Consider the following 20,440-nt stretch of genomic DNA (forward strand, 5'->3'; position numbering starts at 1 on the left):
ATACGGGCTCTAGTTATGGCACTCCTGGCCCCCTGCCGCCATTCCCCTCTTTGCCGCCCGTCCGGCCGCCCTCCCAGCTGGTTTCTGATCCCTCCCTCCCCCCCTACTATTTTTCTCTCCCAGCTGCTTTTTTCCACCCATCCCCCACGTTTAAGGGCCAAATCGGCCCATTCACTCACCCCCGGCCGCAGCGAGCCAAAAAAGGGGCCTGACAGGGCCAGAGTGCCGCCGCCTCACCCGTACTTCCGCGGCGGCTGCCGCCGCCATCGGGGCCAGTCGGCCCGCCGCTGCCTCACCCGCACTTCCCGTAGGGTGGCGACCGCCGCCATCGGGGCCAGTTGCCCCGCCGTGGCCACCGCCACCTCTGGCCGAGGCCGCGGCTCTGCCGCCGCCTCGCCAGCACTCTATTCCCGTTGGCGGCCGCCGCTTCTCTGAGGCCGCCGCTTCTGGGCCCGAACATGGCCGCCCGTGTCTGGGCGGCCGTATCTTTTTAGCCCGATCTGGGCATGCGCTCCGCGCATGCCCAGAATGGGCCAAAAAGACACGGGCACACGGGAACACGCCGTAGCCTTTTATTATATAGGATAACCAGCACTTCGTATTTCATTCGGAAACATATAGGCAGCCAGTGCAGTTTTTTTGAATCAGTGTTGTATGGTCCCTTCAGGTAAACCCAGAGACCAGTCTGGCTGCCACATTCTGTACCAATTGTAGTTTCCCAACTATGTGCAAGGGCAGCCCCACATAGAGTGCATTACAGTAGTCAAGCCTAGAGGTTACCAGCATGTGTACCACCAAAATAAGCCTGAGATCAGCTATGACTTGATCTTGGATGAAGATGCCAACCGGTGTGCATTACAAAGACCTGGTAGGGAGAGGCTAGTGTCCTGGTTTGGTCCCAGCTCCTCCCAATGGTGGAGCAGGTGAGAAGATGTGGGTGGGGAGGTGGAGTGGCTATGGTCTACCAGAATATTATTTCCCTTACCAAGGGAGCTGGCCTATACTGAACGTGTGTTTCTAACTCTAGGGACCAAGGATAGATTTGGACTTCTGTTGGTATACCGATCATCCCATTGTCCAACTGTCCCTAACTGAGCTGATGGAGCTGGTTGCAGAGTTGGCATTAGAGTGGGCCAGGTTGTTGTTGGTGAGGGACTTCAATGTCAGTTTTGGGACTGGGTTGTCAGGGGTGGCTCAGGAGTTCATAGCAGCCATGACAACTGTGGGCCTATCCCAAGTGGTCTCTGGAACAACTCATGATGCAGGTCACACACAAAATACTTGGTCTTTTGCTCTGATCAAGGTTCTGTCCCATGGGTGAGGACCCGTTATCTCCCCACTGTCATGGATGGATCACCATCTGGTTAAGGTAGTACTTGCAGCCACAACCCACCTCTGCAGGGGTGAAGGACCCATTAGGTTAGTCCACCCAAGAAGGTTATTGGATCCAACAGGATTCCAAGAAGCCTTGGAAGCGTTTCGTGCTGGCTCTACTAGTGATTCTGTCGATGCTCTGGTGCAAATATGGAATAATAAACTTACTAGAGTGGTAGACACAATTGCTCCTAAGTGTCCTCTCTGACATGCCTTAAAGTCATCTTCGTGGTATTTGGATGAACTGATGGGAGTTGAACAGCGAGGAAGACGACTAGAGCACAAGTAGAGGAAGGCTCAGTGCAAATCTGACAGATTGCAACACAGAGCTCATTTGAGGATCTATGCTCTGGCAGCGCGGATGGCACAGAACTGGTTCTTCTCTGCCCACATTGCTTCTACAAATTCACATTCAGCTGAGTTGTCTAGGGTTGTGAGGAGGGGGCTAGTTCATGCCCCCTCCGACTTGAATTTGAACTTGGAACCATCTGTCACTTGCCGTGATGTTTTTAACAACTTTTTTTGCAGATAAAATATGTTGTATCCGTGCTGAACTAGGCTACTGCGGATTCTATTGTAGAGGTTCCCAGCAACCCCTCTTGTAGGACTGAATTGAATCACTTTCAGTTTGTTACATCTAAAGAAGGACATTGTAGAACTGGAAAAGGTGCAGAAGAGGGCAACCAAGATGATCAGGGGCCTAGAGCACCTTTCTTATGAGGCAAGGCTACAACACCTGAGGCTTTTTAGTTTAGAAAAAAGACGACTGCGGGGAGACATGATAGAGGTCTATAAAATCATGCATGGTGTGGAGAAAGTGGAGAGAGAGAAATTCTTTTCCCTCTCACATAACACTAGAACCAGGGGTCATCCCATGAAATTGATTGCCAGGAAATTTAGGACCAGCAAACGGAGGCACTTTTTCACACAACATATAATATACACAACGGTATAAAAATATGTTAAATAAATAAATAATAAAAAAATCACCTTGTGGAATTCTCTGCCACGAGATGTGGTGACAGCCAATAACCTGAATGGCTTTAAGAGGGGTTTGGATAACTTTATAGAGAGGTCTATCACCGGCTACTAGTTGGAGGGCTAAAGGCCACTTCCAGCCTCAAAGGCAGGATGCCTCTGAGTACCATTTGCAGAGGAGTAATAGCAGGAGAGAGGGCATGCCCTCAACTCCTGCCTGTGGCTTCTAGCGGCATCTGGTGGGCCACTGTGCGAGACAGGATGCTAGACTAGATGGGCCTCGGGCCTGATCCTGCAAGGCTGTTCTTATGTTTTGTATGTCAGTGCAAAATCTTGGTCGATTCCCCACCACCACTGGAATAGCTGCTCCAGAGACGCCCCCTGCCTCCCCATCTCTGGATGACCCAAGACGTATACCTACACCAGGCTCAGCTAATCACAAGGCAGCAACAATATAACAGGAGGGTCCCCTTCCAGCAGTCTAAAACGATGCATTGGCCCCACCCCTCAACCCCACCCCTGAAGGCTGCTAACAAAGGCCAGCCCCCTTTGGCGGCCAGCTTCGGTGGCTACCTGCTGTTGACCTGCGCCAGAGGCTGTGCCTTCAGCAGAGGCTTCCTCCTTTTAAGGGCTAAAGAGTTGAAAAGCCCAAGCAGCTGACTCTCACTCAGCAAGTGAGCAGGCTTGGCTCAAGTCTTTGGTATTAGAGCAAATAACGTAACATCGCAACCCTATAAAAGATTAACATAGGTGGATGTTGGTAAACAGGCTAGTAAGAAGTCTTCAGGACTAGTAACTTGTGGATTTATTCATAAGGCCAACTGTAACTTTCCTCACATTTCAAGAACCTCTGCTAAGCAGGGTCCACCCTGATTGCAAATGAAAGGGAGACTAGAAGTGTGAGCACTGTCAGATATTCCCCTCAGGGGATGGGGCCGCTCTGGGAAAAGCATCTGCCTGCTTGCACGCAGAAGGTTCCAAGTTCCCTCCCTGGCAGCATCTCCAAGACAGGGCTGAGAGAGACTCCTGCCTGCAACCTTGGAGAAGCCACTGCCAGTCTGTGTAGACAATATTGAACTAGACAGACCAATGGTAGAAGGCAGCTCCCCATGTTCCTACTGCCAACTCTCTGAGGCTATTCAACTCCTCTATTCAACAAAATCTGGGGAAACAATCATCTAGGAAACAATGAAATACTAATATAAAACTACAGTTAAACAAAATTCAGAATAAGGCAGTAATAAAATTCTATAAAATTAAGCAGTGTAAATTTAAAAAGGTGGTGGTGGTGGGGTTTCTCCAGATTACATTACATACTTCTGGAATGCCTGGGCAAATACAAATTATCTTTGATGCCAAAACGACAGCCAGGTCAGCATTAAGTGAGCTTCTTTGTAGAGGGCAATCTACAACGGTGGTGCCATGCCTGAGAAGGCCCTTCACCTGGTCATTTGGTTGTATTGATAGACTGAGAATCTCAGTTTATGTTGCATGCCACCTTGCTCATTCATTTCTGACAGGAAAGTTGGCTCATAAATAGTTTTTGAACATCATTTTAAAAACAAACCCAAACACACTGAGAAGCAAGAAAAATAGCCAGCAGTAGCCACTCAATAACCATAAACCGGCCTTTGTTTTTACTTAATTTTTTTGTTTAATTAAAAAAAATACAAACACATAACTATGTTTAACTGTCGATAATAAAAATTATCTAATTTTATGTCTACAAAATCCACCCCCTGCAAAAAATCCTCCAAAGCAAATAACAACAAAGCACAGCTATTTTTATGTTAAAATGTATTAAAACTTCTAAGAACCCTACCAATTCACCTCACAAATGCAGGCACTAGAGGATGCTTCACACATTATATTATTCTGTGTCTGGGCTATATCACTTCAGTCTGCAGGCGGGGGCTCACTTGATGAAATGCTCCTTCATACAAAACATTTTCCTGCACACAGAAACCTCGCCTGTCTGGGAGACAGGTTCTATTTGGGCCCTCCTCCCTGACATGCTAGGTTTCTATGAACCGGAAAATGTTTTGTATGTAGGAACATTCCATTATGTCAACCCCCATCTGAAGTCCTAAGTGGTATAGCCCAGATACAACTTTACCAACCTAATGAAAACTAAGCCTCCATCTAAAGCAGGAGATTCAAACTGTGGCCCTCCTGCTGCTGCTGGCCTATAGCTCCCTACATCTGGATACTGGCCATTGTGACTGTGGATGATGGGAGCTGTAGTCCAACAACAGCAGCTGGAGGGTTACAGTTTGATATGCCTGGCCTAAAGCTTTTCCCTGCAGCATGGACACTTGCAAGGTATCTTTTCTGGAGCAGCCTGTGGCTGCCTATAGCCTTCCAGCGGCATCTGGTGGACCACTGTGCGAAACAGGATGCAGGACTAGATGGGCCTTGGGCCTGATCCAGCAGGGCTGTTTTTATGTTCTTATTCTCCACCACCTGCTATTATGTCCTTTAGGGACAGACCTTCTACCAAGCCATTTGTAGAGTTTCTCCAGTGTGAGGATATTCAAGTATTTCATTACAGAAAGCTCTACAAAGCAAGTCCTTGCAACATTTCCTGCGTTTATATGGCTTCTCTTTGGAAGGTTAAAGAGTTTTGAACAACAACTATATGTTTTCCCACAATCTGTGAAAAGTATTGGGTTTCTCCCCCTTGTGGGTCTTCTTGTGTGCATAAAAACTCGATCGGTCCCGGAAGCACCTCTCACACTCGGAGCATTTATATGGTTTCTCCCCTGTATGTGTTCGCTCGTGGACAAGGAGGCGCTCACGAGCACTGAAACTTTGCCCACAGTGTGTGCATTTATATGGTTTCTCCCCTGTGTGTGTCCTTTGATGGGCAACGAGGACATCCCTCCGGCTGAAGCTTCTCCCGCAGTCCGGGCACTTGTATGGTTTCTCGCCTGTGTGGATCCTCTCGTGCTTAATGACATATGATTTGCTGCTGAAGCTCTTCCCACAGTACGAGCACGCATAGGGTCTCTCTCCCGTGTGGGTCCTCTGATGTTCGATCACCTGAGACCTCCACACAAAGCCCTTCCCGCAATCGGGGCACGTTTTCAACCTCTCATCTTGGAGGATTCTCGGCTGACCTGTCTCCTCTTCGAGTTCTTCATATCTGCCCTGACTGTTAATGAATTTTTCACTTTCCTTCTCTGGGTGGCTTCCTGGCTGGATCTCAGAGGCTTCCCCCTGATCTGGATACTGGAATACATTCTGTTTGGATCTTCCCAACAAAATCCCTAGCAACTGCAATTTCCCGGAGTTTTCTGGCTTGTTTTGCTTCTCCCCAAATGACATCTGATCACCTGCAAGAATAAGCAAAACATCCAAAACACAAATAATTTTTGCACCGGGAGTGGGGGGTGGGGGGAGAACTTCTTGAAATTCTTCCAACCTATTTCTTCGTTTGGTTCTGATTTTATTTTTAGCCTCCTTTTCAAAGAGAAGAAAGCTTATGAGATCACCATGACTGTATCCCCCTCTAATAACTTTTGCATTTATAGTCCAATATGAACTGAATTCACAGCACATGGGACAGAGTCCTAGAGGATTGGGGGGTGGAGCAGCACTGTATATTAAAGAAGGGATAGAATCCATCAAGCTAGAAAACCGAGTAGGACTGGAGTCCTCCACAGAAACATTATGGGTGATAATACGAGGACAAAGGGAATGTGTTACTAGGGACGTGCTATCACCCTCCAGATCAAAACGTTGTGAGTGACCTGGCGTTGGGGAAGCAAATCAGAGAGGCGTCAAAGAGAGAAAGAGTTGTAATCATGGGTGACTTCAATTACCCTCACATAGGTGCATTGTGTGGATATTAACAGAGACCCAATCACAAACTTTGGTCCGCACACACCCCAATGCAGTTGTGGATTGGTAACTGATCGAGGGACAAGAAGAGGGTAGAAATAAATGGACAGTTTTAACAAGGGGGGAGTAAGAAGTGGGGTCCCCCAGAGATCTGTATCTGTACTGGGACCCATACTCCTTAATTTATTCATAAATGATCTAGAAGTTGGGGTAAGCAGCAGAGCGGCCAAATTTGCAGATGATACTAAACAATTTAAAGGTAAAGTGTGCCACCAAGTCGATTTTGACTCCTGGCACCCACAGAGCCCTGTGGTTTTCTTTTGGTAGAATACAGGAGGGTTTACCATTGCCTCCGCCCACACAGTATGAGATGATGCCTTTCAGTATCTTCCCATATCGCTGCTGCCCGATATAGGACCAGCAGGGATTCGAACCAGCAACCTTCTGCTTGTTAGTCAAGCATAGGCTAGTGAAATCCAAAAGAGATTGTGAGGAGCTTCAAAAGGATCTTTCCAAACTGGGTGAGTGGGCAACAAAATGGGAAATGTGGTTTAGTGTTAGAAAATGTAAAGTGATACATATTGGGGCAAAAAACACACAACTTAAAGTATATGTTGATGGGGTCTGAGCTGTCAGTGTCTGACCAGGGGAGAGATCTTGGGGTCGTGGTGGACAGCTTGTTGAAACTGTCAACTCAGTGTACGGCAGCTGTGAAAAAGGCCAATTCCATGCTAAGGATCATTAGGAAGGGGAATGAAAATAAAAAAGCTAATATTATAATACCCTTATACAAATCTATGGTGCAGCCACATTTGGAGTACTGCATACAGTTCTGGTCACTGTATCTTAAGAAGAACATTGGAAAGAAAGTAGAACTGGAAAAGGTGCAGAAGAGGGCAACCAAGATGATCAGAGACCTGGAGCACTTTCCTTAGGAGGCAAGGCTATAGCATCTGGGGCTTTTTAGTTTAGAAAAGAGGAAACTACGATGGGACATTATAAAGGTATAGGTGTATAAAATTATGTATGGAGTGGAGAGAGTGGACAGAGATAAATTTTTCTCCCTCTCTCACAACATTAGAACTATGGGTCATACCATGAAACTAATGGCCAGGAAATTTAGGACCAACAAAAGGAAGTACTTTTTCACACATTGCATAATTAATCTATGGAATTCTCTGTCACAGGATGTGGTGATGGCCACTAGCTTGGATGGTTTTAAAAGGGGCTTGGACAAATTCATGGAGGACAAGTTATCAATGGCTACTAGTTTGGTGGCTATAGGCCACCTCCAGCCTCTGAGGCAAGATGCTTCTACAGTGAGGGAAATAAGTATTTGATCCCCTGCTGATTTTGTCCGTTTTCCCTCTGACACAGAAATGACCAGGCTATAATTGGAATGGTAGGTTTATTGTAGCTGTGAGAGACAGAATAACAACAAACAAACCCTCAAAAGCCCAGTGCCCAAAAGTCAGCGATGGATTTGCATTGTAGTGAGGGAAATAAGTATTTGATCCCCTATCAACCAGCAAGATTTCAGGCTCCCAGGTGTCTTTTCACTATATGCAGGTAACGAGCTGAGATGAGGAACACCCTCTGTAAGGGAGTGCTCCTAATCCCAGCTTGTTACAGTACCTGTATAAAAGACACCTGTCCATAGAAGCAAGCAATCACTCAGCTTCCAAACTCACCACCATGCCCAAGACCAAAGAGCTGTCGAAGGATGTCAGGGACAAGGTTGTAGACCTGCACAAGGCTGGACTGGGCTACAAGACTATCACCAAGCAGCTTGGTGAGAAGGTGACTACAGTTGGCACGATAACTCGCAAATGGAACACAAAATAACTGTCAATCTCCCTCGGTCTGGGGTTCCATGCAAGATCTCACCTCGTGGAGTTGCAATGATCATGAGAACGGTGACAAAGCAGTCCAGAACTACACGGGGGGAACTTGTCAATGATCTCTCGGCAGCTGGAACCATAGTCACCAAGAAAACAATTGGTAACACGCTACGCCGTGAAGGACTGAAATCTTGCAGTGCCCGCAAGGTCCCCCTGCTCAAGGCAGCACATGTACAGGCCCGTCTGCAGTTTGCCAATGCACATCTGAATGATCCAGAGGAGAACTGGGCGAAAGTGTTGTGGTCAGATGAGACCAAAATCGAGCTCTTTGGCATCAACTCAACTCGCTGTGTGTGGAGAAGGAGGAATGCTGCCTATGAGCCCAAGAACACCATCCCCACCATCAAACATGGAGGTGGACACATTATGCTTTGGGGGTGTTTTTCTGCTAAGGGGACACGACACCTTCACCGCATCGAAGGGACGATGGACGGGACCATGTACCGTCAGATCTTGGGTGAGCACCTCCTTCCCTCAGCCAGGGCATTGAGAATGGGTCGTGGATGGGTATTCCAGCATGACAATGACCCAAAACACACAGCCAAGGCAACAAAGGAGTGGCTCAAGAAGAAGCACATGAAGGTCCTGGAGTGGCCCAGCCAGTCTCCAGACCTTAATCCCATAGAAAATCCCTTTTGTGAAGGGATCGAATACTTATTTCCCTCACTACAATGCAAATCCATCGCTGACTTTTGGGCACTGGGCTTTTGAGGGTTTGTTTGTTGTTATTCTGTCTCTCACAGCTACAATAAACCTACCATTCCAATGATAGCCTGGTCATTTCTGTGTCAGAGGGAAAACAGACAAAATCAGCAGGGGATCAAATACTTATTTCCCTCACTGTAAATGCCAGTTGCAGGAGAGCAACAGCAGGAGAGAGAAGGCGTGCCCTCACCTCTTGCCTGTGGGCTTCCCAGAGGCATCTGGTGGGCCACTGTGTGAAACAGGATGCTGGACTAGAGAGGCCTTGGGCCTGATCCAGCAGGGCTGTTCTTATGACCCTAACAGGTATTTTTATTTTTCTATCAACATTATTTTTTACTCTGTTTCATGTTGTTGCCTGCTGTCCTTTCCAGAAACACAGCCCTCCATTGAATAAAACAGCACTTATTTTAAATGTAATTAAAGGAATTAATAATCTGGGGTGGCTATTTTCAGTAGGGGGCTGGAGTGTATGTGAGGTCTCAATTTTACTAGGAAGTTCAGAGCATCTGTTAGCTCAGATGGAAAGGGAATCTTACCTAGCAAAGTAGCATCCCAGTTGCTCTCTTGTTTGATCTCCACAAAGGTACCTGCTGGAGCTGTCTCTGCCTTGGGAAAATTAACCACCACCTCCTTAAATGGCTCCAACACCTGGAACATCACGAGGACACCATTCAGTCGAAAAGGACAGGAAGGGCCATATTCTGCTTTCCCCCTTCCATTTGGATAGTTTGGCTACAAATATCCAGGCTCTTATGACATCCAGGTTAGATTACTGCAGTGCATTATACGTGGGGCTGCCCTTGAAGACCATTCAGAAAATTAAGCTGTTTAGAATTTGGCAGCTTTATTACCAACCAGGAGGCACCTGTCTGATCACATTTCACCTTTGTTAAAAGAACTTTATTAGCCCAGCATGTTTCTGAGAACTGAAACATGGAAGTTCCCATGAAAGTTTTTAACACCGGCCTTTTAGTTCGCATCTCCTCCATAATGGAGGGTGTGCGTATACGTATCAGCCAGATTTCCCCCGAAGTCCCTGTGAGCAATCAAGGAGCATTTCATACACAATTCGGGTTTTTCATCATGTGTTAGAATGTAGACCAATTTATATCTGGGGTAAAAGAAAATCTACATTTTGCATTGGTTTTTTTGGGCAACTTTGAATTCACAGTAAAGCCTTGCAGAAAATCTGTGGTAAAGCCTGCTGTCAGGGAAAGCTCATGATGCTGCTTTTACCATTTAAAACCCTAAACTAGGAGTTCTCAAATCTGGGTCCCCAGATGTTCTAGGGCTACAACTCCCATCACTGCCAAAGGCCATTGGGGCTGCAGATGATGGGAGTTGTAGTCCAACAGCATCTGAGGACCCAAATTTAGCAACCACTGTTCCAACAGGAGTTGTTGGAGATTGTACCTGGGACTTCCTGCCTGCAAAGCAGGTGATCTGCCACTGAGCTTGTTGGAGATGAAATTCCAGTGCATCGACCTTTTGCACCAACTGTCCTAATGACCACTAGGGGCATTGGGAGTAGAGACAGTGAGTCAGGGTCTCCCTATCTGTCCCTACTCTATGACCCCTGAACTGACTCTGCAGCACTTCCTGTGCTGAGTCACAATCCTTCCTTTCCTCCTAGAGAGCAGATGGAAAGTTCTCTCTCTCTCTCCTTACCTATCCACTATGTAGTCCTTTAGATTAGAGATAGGTCTTTCCTATCTAAGTGTATTTAACCAATAAATATTTAGTGTTTAGTCACACAAGGATCTCCATGTGTTTTCTCTAAATAGCTGCAATATCCAAACCATCCTCTGCTACCTTCTCTGTAACTGGAGTGTGTGCTCATTCCTTAGTGCTCTGCTGTTTTACTTATTGTGGGTAAAAATCAACCACCTCTAACAGAGCTATGGCCCTTCCCATGTGAGCAAGGGCAGATCTACCACTGAGCGACCATGTGTTCTGCACACAGGCTGCCAGAGGCCCATGGGGTTGCCATGCTCACTCGCCACTCACTTCCACTACAGCACCTGTTGCTGGTCCCCGCGGTCCCCATTCACGTTGCCTTGCTTCCGTTTGCCAGCTGCAATGCATCATAATGACATCACCTGGGGTGGACTTACGCTGGGGCAGTGACATCATCATCCCGCGCCGCAGCTGGCAAACGGAAGCAAGCTGGTGGGGGTGGGCTGGGGGGGGATGAAGGCCAGCAGTGGATAGGTGGGGTGCTGAAAGTCCAAACATATGTCCCACAAGGCCTTGGCATTCCCCTACAGTTGGCCAACTTGCCACCTCCAGCCTCAGAGGCAAGATGCCTCCAAATACCAGTTGCAGGGGAGCAACAGCAGGAGAGAGGGCATGCCCCCACCTTGTCTGTGGGCTCTCAGAGGCATCCAGTGGTCCACTGTGTGAAACAGGATGCTGGAGAGGAGAGCTGGTCAGGAGAGGAGAGCTGGTCTTGTGGTAGCAAGCATGACTTGTCCCCCTAGCTAAGCCGGGTCCACCCTGGTTGCATATGAATGGGAGCCTACAAGTGTGAGCACTGTAAGATATTCCCCTCAGGGGATGGAGCCACTCTAGGAAGAGCAGGAGGTTTTCAAGTTCCCTCCCTGGCTTCTCCAAGAAAGGGCTGAGAGAGATTCCTGCCTGCTACCTTGGAGAAGTCACTGCCAGTCTGTGAAGACAATACTGAGCTAGATGGACCTATGGTCTGACTCAGTATATGGCATCTTCCTATGTTCCTATGACTGGACGGGCCTTGGGCCTGATCCAGCAGTGCTATTCTTATCTATCTACTCACATACAGGTGAAACTCGGAAAATTAGAATATCGTGCAAAAGTCCATTAATTTCAGTAATGCAAATTAAAAGGTGAAACTGATATGAGACAGACGCATTACATGCAAAGCGAGATAAGTCAAGCCTTAATTTGTTATAATTGTGATGATCATGGCGTACAGCTCATGAAAACCCCAAATCCACAATCTCAGAAAATTTGAATATTACATGGAACCAAGAAGACAAGGATTGAAGAATAGAACAATATCGGACCTCTGAAAAGTATACAGCGTACTGTGCTTGATTGGCCAGCAAACTCGCCTGACCTGACCACATAGAGAATCTATGGGGCATTGCCAAGAGAAGGATGAGAGACATGAGACCAAACAATGCAGAAGAGCTGAAGGCCGCTAATGAAGCATCCTGGTCTTCCATAATACCTCATAAGTTCCACAGGCTGATAGCATCCATGTCACGCGGTATTGAGGCAGTAATTGCTGCAAAAGGGGCCCAAACCAAGTACTGAATACATATGCATGCTTATACTTTTCAGAGGTCCGATATTGTTCTGTTCTACAATCCTTGTCTTCTTGGTTCCATGTAATATTCTAATTTTCTGGGATTGTGGATTTGGGGTTTTCATGAGCTGTACGCCATGATCATCACAATTATAACAAATTAAGGCTTGACTTATCTCGCTTTGCATGTAATGCGTCTGTCTCATATATCAGTTTCACCTTTTAATGTGCATTACTGAAATTAATGGACTTTTGCACGATATTCTAATTTTCTGAGTTTCACCTGTATTTGTACATAAAGCAAATATTACTAAAACCCCTTAAGTCCCCAGTGCTGTAATGTCCCACAAGGCCTTGCCAGTCTCCTAGAGTTGGCCAACTTGCACCAAGACAAGACAGAACAAGCACCCTCACCTTCCCATCCCGCCTCACATCTTCTTGCTGCCTCAGCAAGAAATCCTCTGCCAGGGCCACTGCCTGGGCACAGGTCTCTGGGTTGCATTCCTTTATCCATGCCTGCATTTCTTGAGGCAGGACAGTCAGGAACTGCTCCAGGATCACCAATTCCAGGATCCGCTCTTTCGTGTTGCTCTCAGGCTTCAACCACTGATGGCAAAGTTCCTGCAGGCTCTGGCAAACCTCCCGGGGCCCCTCTGCTTCTTGGTAAGACAACCCCCTAAACCTTTGGCATGGGGAGTCTGAGCAAGCAGCCTTCTCCTCCAGGATCTCTTCCTTCACTTTCCTGTTTCTTGCCTTGACCTTGGCCAACAAGGAGATGTCAGTCAGCTGCGATGCCATACAGTGGCTTGGCAGGAATTGGGCCTTTCTCACTTCTTTAGGCTGCTGGCTGGAGTCAGCAAGGCCTTCATGAGGAGACAAAAAACCCTTGCTGTCATCCCTTGGCAAAGACTGCAGCTGCTGAACATTTTCCCCACTTGACTCAGGGGACTCCAGTGTTTTCATGACCCCCTGAAATTAGGCTTCGCAGCACCGTTGCTTTTCTTGCTCCGGCTCCTCTTTCGTCACTTGCTGTGTTAGTTCCCAGAATTCTCTAGTACTCCCAACCTGGGTAATGTGAAGGCCTTGTTCCACCCCCTTTTCAAGTTTGGAGCCTGCTGTGTTCAACTTCTTCACATTCATTCCACTCTCTGGTGCAGCCCTCAGCTGGAATGCCACTTCAGATACAGGTTGCTGCTGCTCTGCTGCCATTTTCCCTCTCGGGAGAAGGGTGGCCTGAATAGCGTGCAAGTTCTTGAGAATGGATTGGTCTCCAGACCAGACAGTGGTTGATGCAGTATTTAGAATCTGTGAAGAACCAGAGGCTTCTCCCTGGGTAGAAAAGGAAAGAGTTATCAAAAACAGACCATGCCTAGAGGATTGACTAGAGTTTCCATAATCACATTGGATTTATTTTATCTGAAAAATATTTAGGCCTCTTCATTAGTCAAGGTTTCCAAAATGGCTCTTGCCTACAAAAGCTTACACCTCATTTAATTAAAACATGGAATCTTAAACTGACTGGTTAAATTGACCAACTACAATTGAAAGTGCGAAGGTAGATATCCAGAAGGTCAATTTATACTTAATACGAATACAACAAATATTTATATATTGCTTTTCAACCCAAGTCCCCAAAGTGGTTTGCATAAGTATACATAAATAAATAAAATGGCTCCCTGTCCCCCAAAGGGCTCACAATCTAAAAAAGAAATATAAAGATAGACACCAGCAACAGCCACTGGAGGAATGCTGAACTGGGGATGGATAGGGCCAGTTGTTCTCCCCCTGCTAAATATAAGAGAATCACCACTTTTACAAGGTGCCTCTTTGCTCTTTTAGCAGGGGTAATTCGGAGGTTCTAAAACTTGGGTCCCCAGACGTTGTTTGGTCCCCAGATGTTGTGAGATTACCGAAAACATCTGGGGACCCAAGTTTGAGAACCCAACTTAACTGGAATCTTATAATTTTTTTGGAGCAATACAATATGAATGAATGAATCTTTATTACAGTCAGTGACTAGCAGTTAAAATTCAAAATCAGAACCGCAGAGCTGGGTGGGAGGAAAAACCATAACATACATACAGGAATCTAAATTATTAATTGGCCAACTAATTCCCATCTCAGCTTACATGCTGCAGCACAGAATCTTGCTGCCCCAACCGTGATTGGTGCATGCCGGTCTGCTAGTAGGAAAGAAACATAATACTCATCCAATCTACCTGGCATATCAAGAACATAAGAACAGGCCTGCTGGGTCAGGCGGGCCCAAGGCCTATCTAGTCCAGCATCCTGTTTCGTGCAGTGGCCCACCAGATGCCTCTGGGAAGCCCACAGGCAGGGGGTGAGGGCACGCCTTCTCTCTCCTGCTGTTGCTCCCCTACAACTGGTATTGAGAGGCATCTTGCCTCTGAGGTTGGAGCTGGCCTGTAGTCACCAGACTAGTAGCCATTCTTTATAAGTGGTTCAATCATAGCAATGCAAATATCTGTAAAATAGACAGTATTACAAAAACATATGTAATAGACTCCATGTTACCCGTGACAGACGGTTCCTGAGGAGCATTATCTTAAATCTAAGATAAGCCTAACCTACTTCACAGGGTTGTTGTGAAGAGAAACTCAAGTATGTAGTACACCGCTCTGGCCTCCTTGGAGGGAGAGCGGGATATAAAATGTAAAATAAAATAAAATCTGCCTTCCAAAGGCATTAAACCAAGCCATTGAAAAGGCTCTCCTCTGATTTAGGTTTGTAAGATATGCAGCCAGCTGGGAGGTAGTTCGAAAAACCACCTGAAATGCAATGTGAGGTAATAGTCAGCCTTTTCTTTCACCTGGTGTAATATAGTTAGACTAGTGGGCCCGGGCGCAGAGCATCTGCGCCTCTAGCGTGGCACAGCCTTTCCCTGCCGTCTCGGGGACTGGGGGCAGAGCCAGCTGTGCCGCCGCCGTTGGCGGCTCCCTCCGCCTCGCCCCCCATGCCGCCGCTGCCTCCTCCCTCCACACACCCCTTTTCCTCCTTGTGGCAGTGGCGGCGCTCCGCCTGCCGGCCCAACCGGCTCCTGTTGCACTCTTCTCTCCGGCGGCTGGCCCCAGAGTGCGGCCGCCGCCGCCGCGGCCGGTCTCAGAGTGCAGCCGCCGCCGGCCCCAGAGCGCCGCCGCCTCGCCTCTGCGGCTGGGCCCGGCCAGGCCTGCCACCTCGCCTCTGCGGCTGGGCCCGCCTGGCTCCCCGGCCATGGCCTCCGCCGCCTCGCATAATTCTCCTGGGCGTGCGCCAGGACCAATCAGGTGCCCCCGCAGCTCAGCCAATCAGCTGGGCTGCCGGGACGCATTTTTCCTGGGCACACCCAGGAGAAATATATATAGATTGTATTAATAATCTTTTTATTTTTTATTTTGACATGATACATATTCTGCTATATTTAAATTGTTTTAATTTTTGTTTGTTTCTACCTGTGGGAACATTTAAAAATAATAATAGTAAAAGCTCAGACACTGCAAACTTGTTAGGTTATTTATTTATTTGCTTGCTTCTCTTTCATTAAAATTGTTGGATTTTTGTTAGGTTGGGTAATTGTTGCCACAAAATTATTTGGGGTTTCTAATACTAAAGAGTGACAAATTCCAGAGGGGTAGATGCGTTAGTCTGTTACACCAAATAATATTTAACTGGTTTTACAGTTTTAAATGCAACTTTTATGGAATTTTATTGTATTTTAACTTTTGTAAACTGCCTTGAGATTCATTATGAAAGGCAGTATAAAAACTGAACAGTAAATACGACAAAAAAGAGAAGAGAGTCTTGTGGCACATTAAAGATTATAGATCTATTGTGTTGTGAGCTCTAGGCCAGGGATTCTCAAGCTTGAATCCCCAGATGTTATTGGACTACAATTCCCATCATCCCCAGCCACAATGAGGGTTTAAACTTAAATTTATTATAGCAAAAGCTTTTGAGGATTATAGCCAGAAACATTTGTTACAATAAATGTGCTATTTTTAAGGTACCACATGACTTAGTTATTTTTGCTGCAGTGCTCACACAGTCACTGCCCCCGGGTCTCCCCCTATCCCAGTTTTCAAAAGTGCAATCATATTTTATATAGTTATATACAAGGCTGCAGAAATCCACTAGTCTACTTGTCTGTGACGAGTGAAAAACGATGCTTGACACGTGAAAAAAGTCCTGATGAGTAATGTACCAACATCGCTTGACGAGTAAAATATTTTGTCTGGCTGATAAACTTGAGCCAACATTTCCTCACCCCTGGGTATATAAAAATATTCATAACAATAATATCTCTTTATTTAACACATTTTATACCACCCCATATATAAATCTCTGGGTGGTTTATAATTTTATAATCAATTCAGTTTTAACCACCTTGGGATTGTTTTAATGAAAGGCAGTATACAAATTTAACCCACCCACCCCCCAAAAAGGACAGGTTCAATCCAGTTTTTAAAAGGTAGCAGATGATAGCAAGTACCTCTGTCCAGAACCTTGCAGCATTACTGGTAGTTAGGGCAAACAAAAGTGAACTATATGGATTCTTGACTTAGTACAAGCTTTACATATTCATTAGGACAGCAGAAGAGAAAAGAATGGCAAAAAGGATGGGAGAAAGAGACAGAGCTAAGACTGCCAACTTTGCAACCTGTCCTTGCTCCTCTACTTCTAACAGGCGTCTGATATACAGCAGTAAGAAGACGATTGTGTTTAGTTCCACTCTGTGAAAAGCTTCCTCTGCAGATTTCTGCTCACCAGACCTCTCTCTAAGGAGTAGGAGCAGGGCAGTTCACTTGTTTCCTGGTCATTTGGCACCCCTAGATGAAGAACATAAGCAGCTCTTCCAGCAACTTAGGACAGATGATCGCTTCCTATCCCCCGCCCTCTTCTGGATTCCCGTTTCTTGCTCTTCCGATTTCTCACATTCCTGCGTTTCTTTGTTTTTCTGTCCCCTTTTTTGTTTCCTTTAATTTGCACTCACCTGATTGCCCCCCCTGAAGCAAACAAGAGTCTTCCAACCTCCGATTCAAAGAGCAGTAAAAAACAAAAAGAGTTTCGCAGCCCTCACTTCCGGTTCCTATTAGCATCCTCCATGTGAGGCGGAAAGCGTGCAAATATCCACAGGAATCAATGGGCAAAAATGTAATAAATCAGACAGGAGAGGAAGCTGGGCTTACTTTTGTCTGAAGTGTTTTGAAAGAATCATGCCAAAGAAGGGAGCAGGCTGATCCAATTAAGACATTAATGTTCTTTTGCGGGGTTGGGGGGGTATGGAATTAAAGCGAGCCTCTCTCCCTTTCCTCACCCTTCTTCATACAATTTGTTGAAAATTAAAGCCCCGTTCACACATTATATTAAATGCGCATATATCTGTGTACCGATCTATACGCACATACAGTGTTTCACATGTTATGTTGAAACCACATACAGCAGTACACTTCCTATCTGTTCCATGAATTCGAGAGGGTTTGAGAGGTTCACTTTTTAGTGAACACACATGTACTGTCGTTCATACAAAAACCTCCGTATGCATGAACCACACAATGTCTAAATATGGCTAATGTCATCTCTTCGCAACACTTTTTAAATCAGTGCTGTGTTGCATTAACCATTTTAATTTGTTTTTAAATATTGGTTTTAATATTTTTGTAAGCCACTTAGAGATATTTTGAGTGGGTGGTATAGAAATATAATGAATAAAACAAACAAATCTCCAGCTAAATAATGGGGCCATATTCAGATTTATTGGATGGCCTGCTTTTCCTCCAAGAATCCCGGAGTTCATGGTTCATCCCACCCACGTTTATTCCTCACAACCACCCTGTGTGTTTGATTCCTCTGAGAGATCTGGCATAGACTTGATCAGGAAGCCAGAGGTTACCAGTTCGAATCCCCGCTGGTATTTTTCCCAGACTATGGGAAACACCTATATGGGGCAACAGTGATATAGGAAGGTCCTGAAAGGCATCATCTCATACTGTGCAGGAGACTGCAATGGTAAACCCCTCCTGTATTCTACCAAAGACAACCACAGGGCTCTGTGGGCACCAGGAGTCGACACCGACTCGACGACAAACTTTACACTTCACCTTTACCTTTAAGATCGGCTAACATGGTAAGCAGGCATCTGAATGTAGGTCTCCTTAGTCCTGCACAAATGCTCTAACCATGACACCACACTGCTTTATAAATAATAATATTTACATATGGTAAATGTATGGGGCTTTACTGAGTAACACACAAGAAAACAGCTCTCTGCCCCAAGGCGCTCACAATAGAAACAAAATGCTGTTTTTGGATAGTTTTATGTCCTGAATCTAACAATGATCAATTGCATTGGAAAACCTTGAGTTCCTTTAATAAGAAATAATCTCCAAGCAATCATTTATGCCTGATACACAATCCTGAAAGGCAAAGTAACCCCAACACACACACACACACACACACACACATTTTAAAACATGGTTTAGTTTGTTTTCTGTTTTTTAAATACAGGATGAGGCTTCTAAAGCACGGCACAGCATTAAGTGCTGTCAAGTCGGTGTCGACTCTTAGCGACCACATAGATAGATTCTCTCCAGGATTATCTGTCTTCTTCTTGGCCTTTAAGGTCTCTCAGTGGTGCATTCATTGCTGTCCTAATCGAGGCCATCCACCTTGCTGCTGGTCGTCCTCTTCTCTTGCCTTCAACCTTTCCCAGCATTATGGACTTCTCAAGGGAGGTGGGTCTTTGCATAATGTGTCCAAAGTATGATAGTTTGAGCCTAGGGGATGGTTAATGCTCTCTTGCAAAATTCCATTGCTGTTTGGGCCCTTCAGAACCCAGTTACACTTGCGTGCAGAAGGTTCCATGCTCCCTCCCTGGCATCTCCAGATAGGGTCTCCTGCCTATAACCTTGGGAGAAGCTGCTGCCAATCTGTATAGACAATACTGAGCTAGATGGACCAATGGTCTGATTTGCTATAAGGTGGCTTCCTATGTAAGGTTATTGCAGAGCATTTACAGTAACAAGGTTTCTCAAGCAAGCCTCAACTCTATCTGATTTGAAGTTTTTACATCAAATTCCTATACATTTCCAGCACTTTTGCTCCACGCATGGAGGTTTCTGCCAAGTTTCCAACTGCAATTAGGAACCAGAAGTCTCTCAGAAAGCCTTTAAGACTGAAGCCCCTCATACAGATAGCAAGCTTGGAATGTTCAAAGGTGACTTTCCCCACAGGAGCCGGAAGGAAGTGACTTTAGCAACCATAGACTCCTACTTAGACATTGTTTCTCTAGAACTGACTCCAGCACTTTAACCCCTTCATAGCCAAGAAATGCTAATTATGCCCACATGATGCTGCTATATATAGATCTGCACCTTTTTCTTTCTTTCTTTCTTTTTTTGCATTTTAAATTTTTGTTAGGTTTTACAATAACTTTTACATTCAATTACATTCATTTCCTAACTCTACACATAAATAAATGTTGACTTCCAGCTCACCTATCTGCACGGTTCACAATAACTATACATATAGGCCACTGCTATAATAATTCAAAATATTCAAACTGCATTCAATACTTACTGCTCAATTTTTACCCACCCCAACCTGCTCCTATTACTATATTTCAAACCCTACCGAGAAGTCCATATTGGGAAAATTATTCTTTAAATAAAGGAAAAAAGGTTCCCAATCTTCTTTAAAGCATTTGAAATTATCATCTCTTATAAATGTTGTAAGCTTTGCCATCTCAGCATATTCCAAAATTTTTATCAACCAGTCTTCTTTTGAGGGCATTTTAGTGTCTTTCCACTTCTGCGCATAAACTATCCTGGACGCTGTGGTTGCATACATAAAAAATGTTAAATATCTTTTTAGACGCTCTTCTTGAATTATTCCCAGCAGGAAGGACTTTTGAAAAATGTCATTTTGAGAATTTTATTCAGTTCATTATATATCATATCCCAAAAGGCCTTTGCCCTCCTGCATGACCACCACATATGTAGAAAATTTCCTTCACATTCTCCACATTTCAAACATTTGTTTGAAACATTTTTATACATCAATGCTAATTTTTTTGGTGTCAAAAACCACCTATACATCATCTTATAATAATTTTCTTTTAAGGTATAACATGCAGTAGATCTTAAATCCGTTTTCCATAATTTTTCCCAAGCAGCCATATCTATATTGTGACCTACATCTTGAGCCCATTTTATCATTGTCGTTTTGACCACTTCATCTCTTGTCTCCTCCAAAAGCAACAACTTATACATCTTAGAGACTATTCTTTCATTGTTTTCACACATATCCTTCTCAAATCTTGAAATTTGATCTACAAACCCAACCTTAAGGTCCTTTTTAT

General features: G+C 45.3%; 1 protein-coding gene across 1 annotated transcript in view; it reads right to left on the minus strand.

Annotated features, from left to right (window-relative positions):
* Window positions 1–3,982: 3,982 nt before the first annotated feature.
* LOC128342672 (oocyte zinc finger protein XlCOF22-like) overlaps window positions 3,983–20,440 on the minus strand; it is a 30,809-nt gene continuing 14,351 nt past the window's right edge. Inside the window, exon 5 of the mRNA XM_053290347.1 lies at window positions 3,983–5,443. Coding sequence (XP_053146322.1) covers window positions 4,987–5,443 — 457 coding nt within the window. The 3' untranslated portion in view covers window positions 3,983–4,986. The remainder of the gene's footprint in view (window positions 5,444–20,440) is intronic.

Source organism: Hemicordylus capensis, chromosome 2, assembly GCF_027244095.1.
Source record: "Hemicordylus capensis ecotype Gifberg chromosome 2, rHemCap1.1.pri, whole genome shotgun sequence".
Lineage (NCBI taxonomy): Eukaryota > Metazoa > Chordata > Lepidosauria > Squamata > Cordylidae > Hemicordylus > Hemicordylus capensis.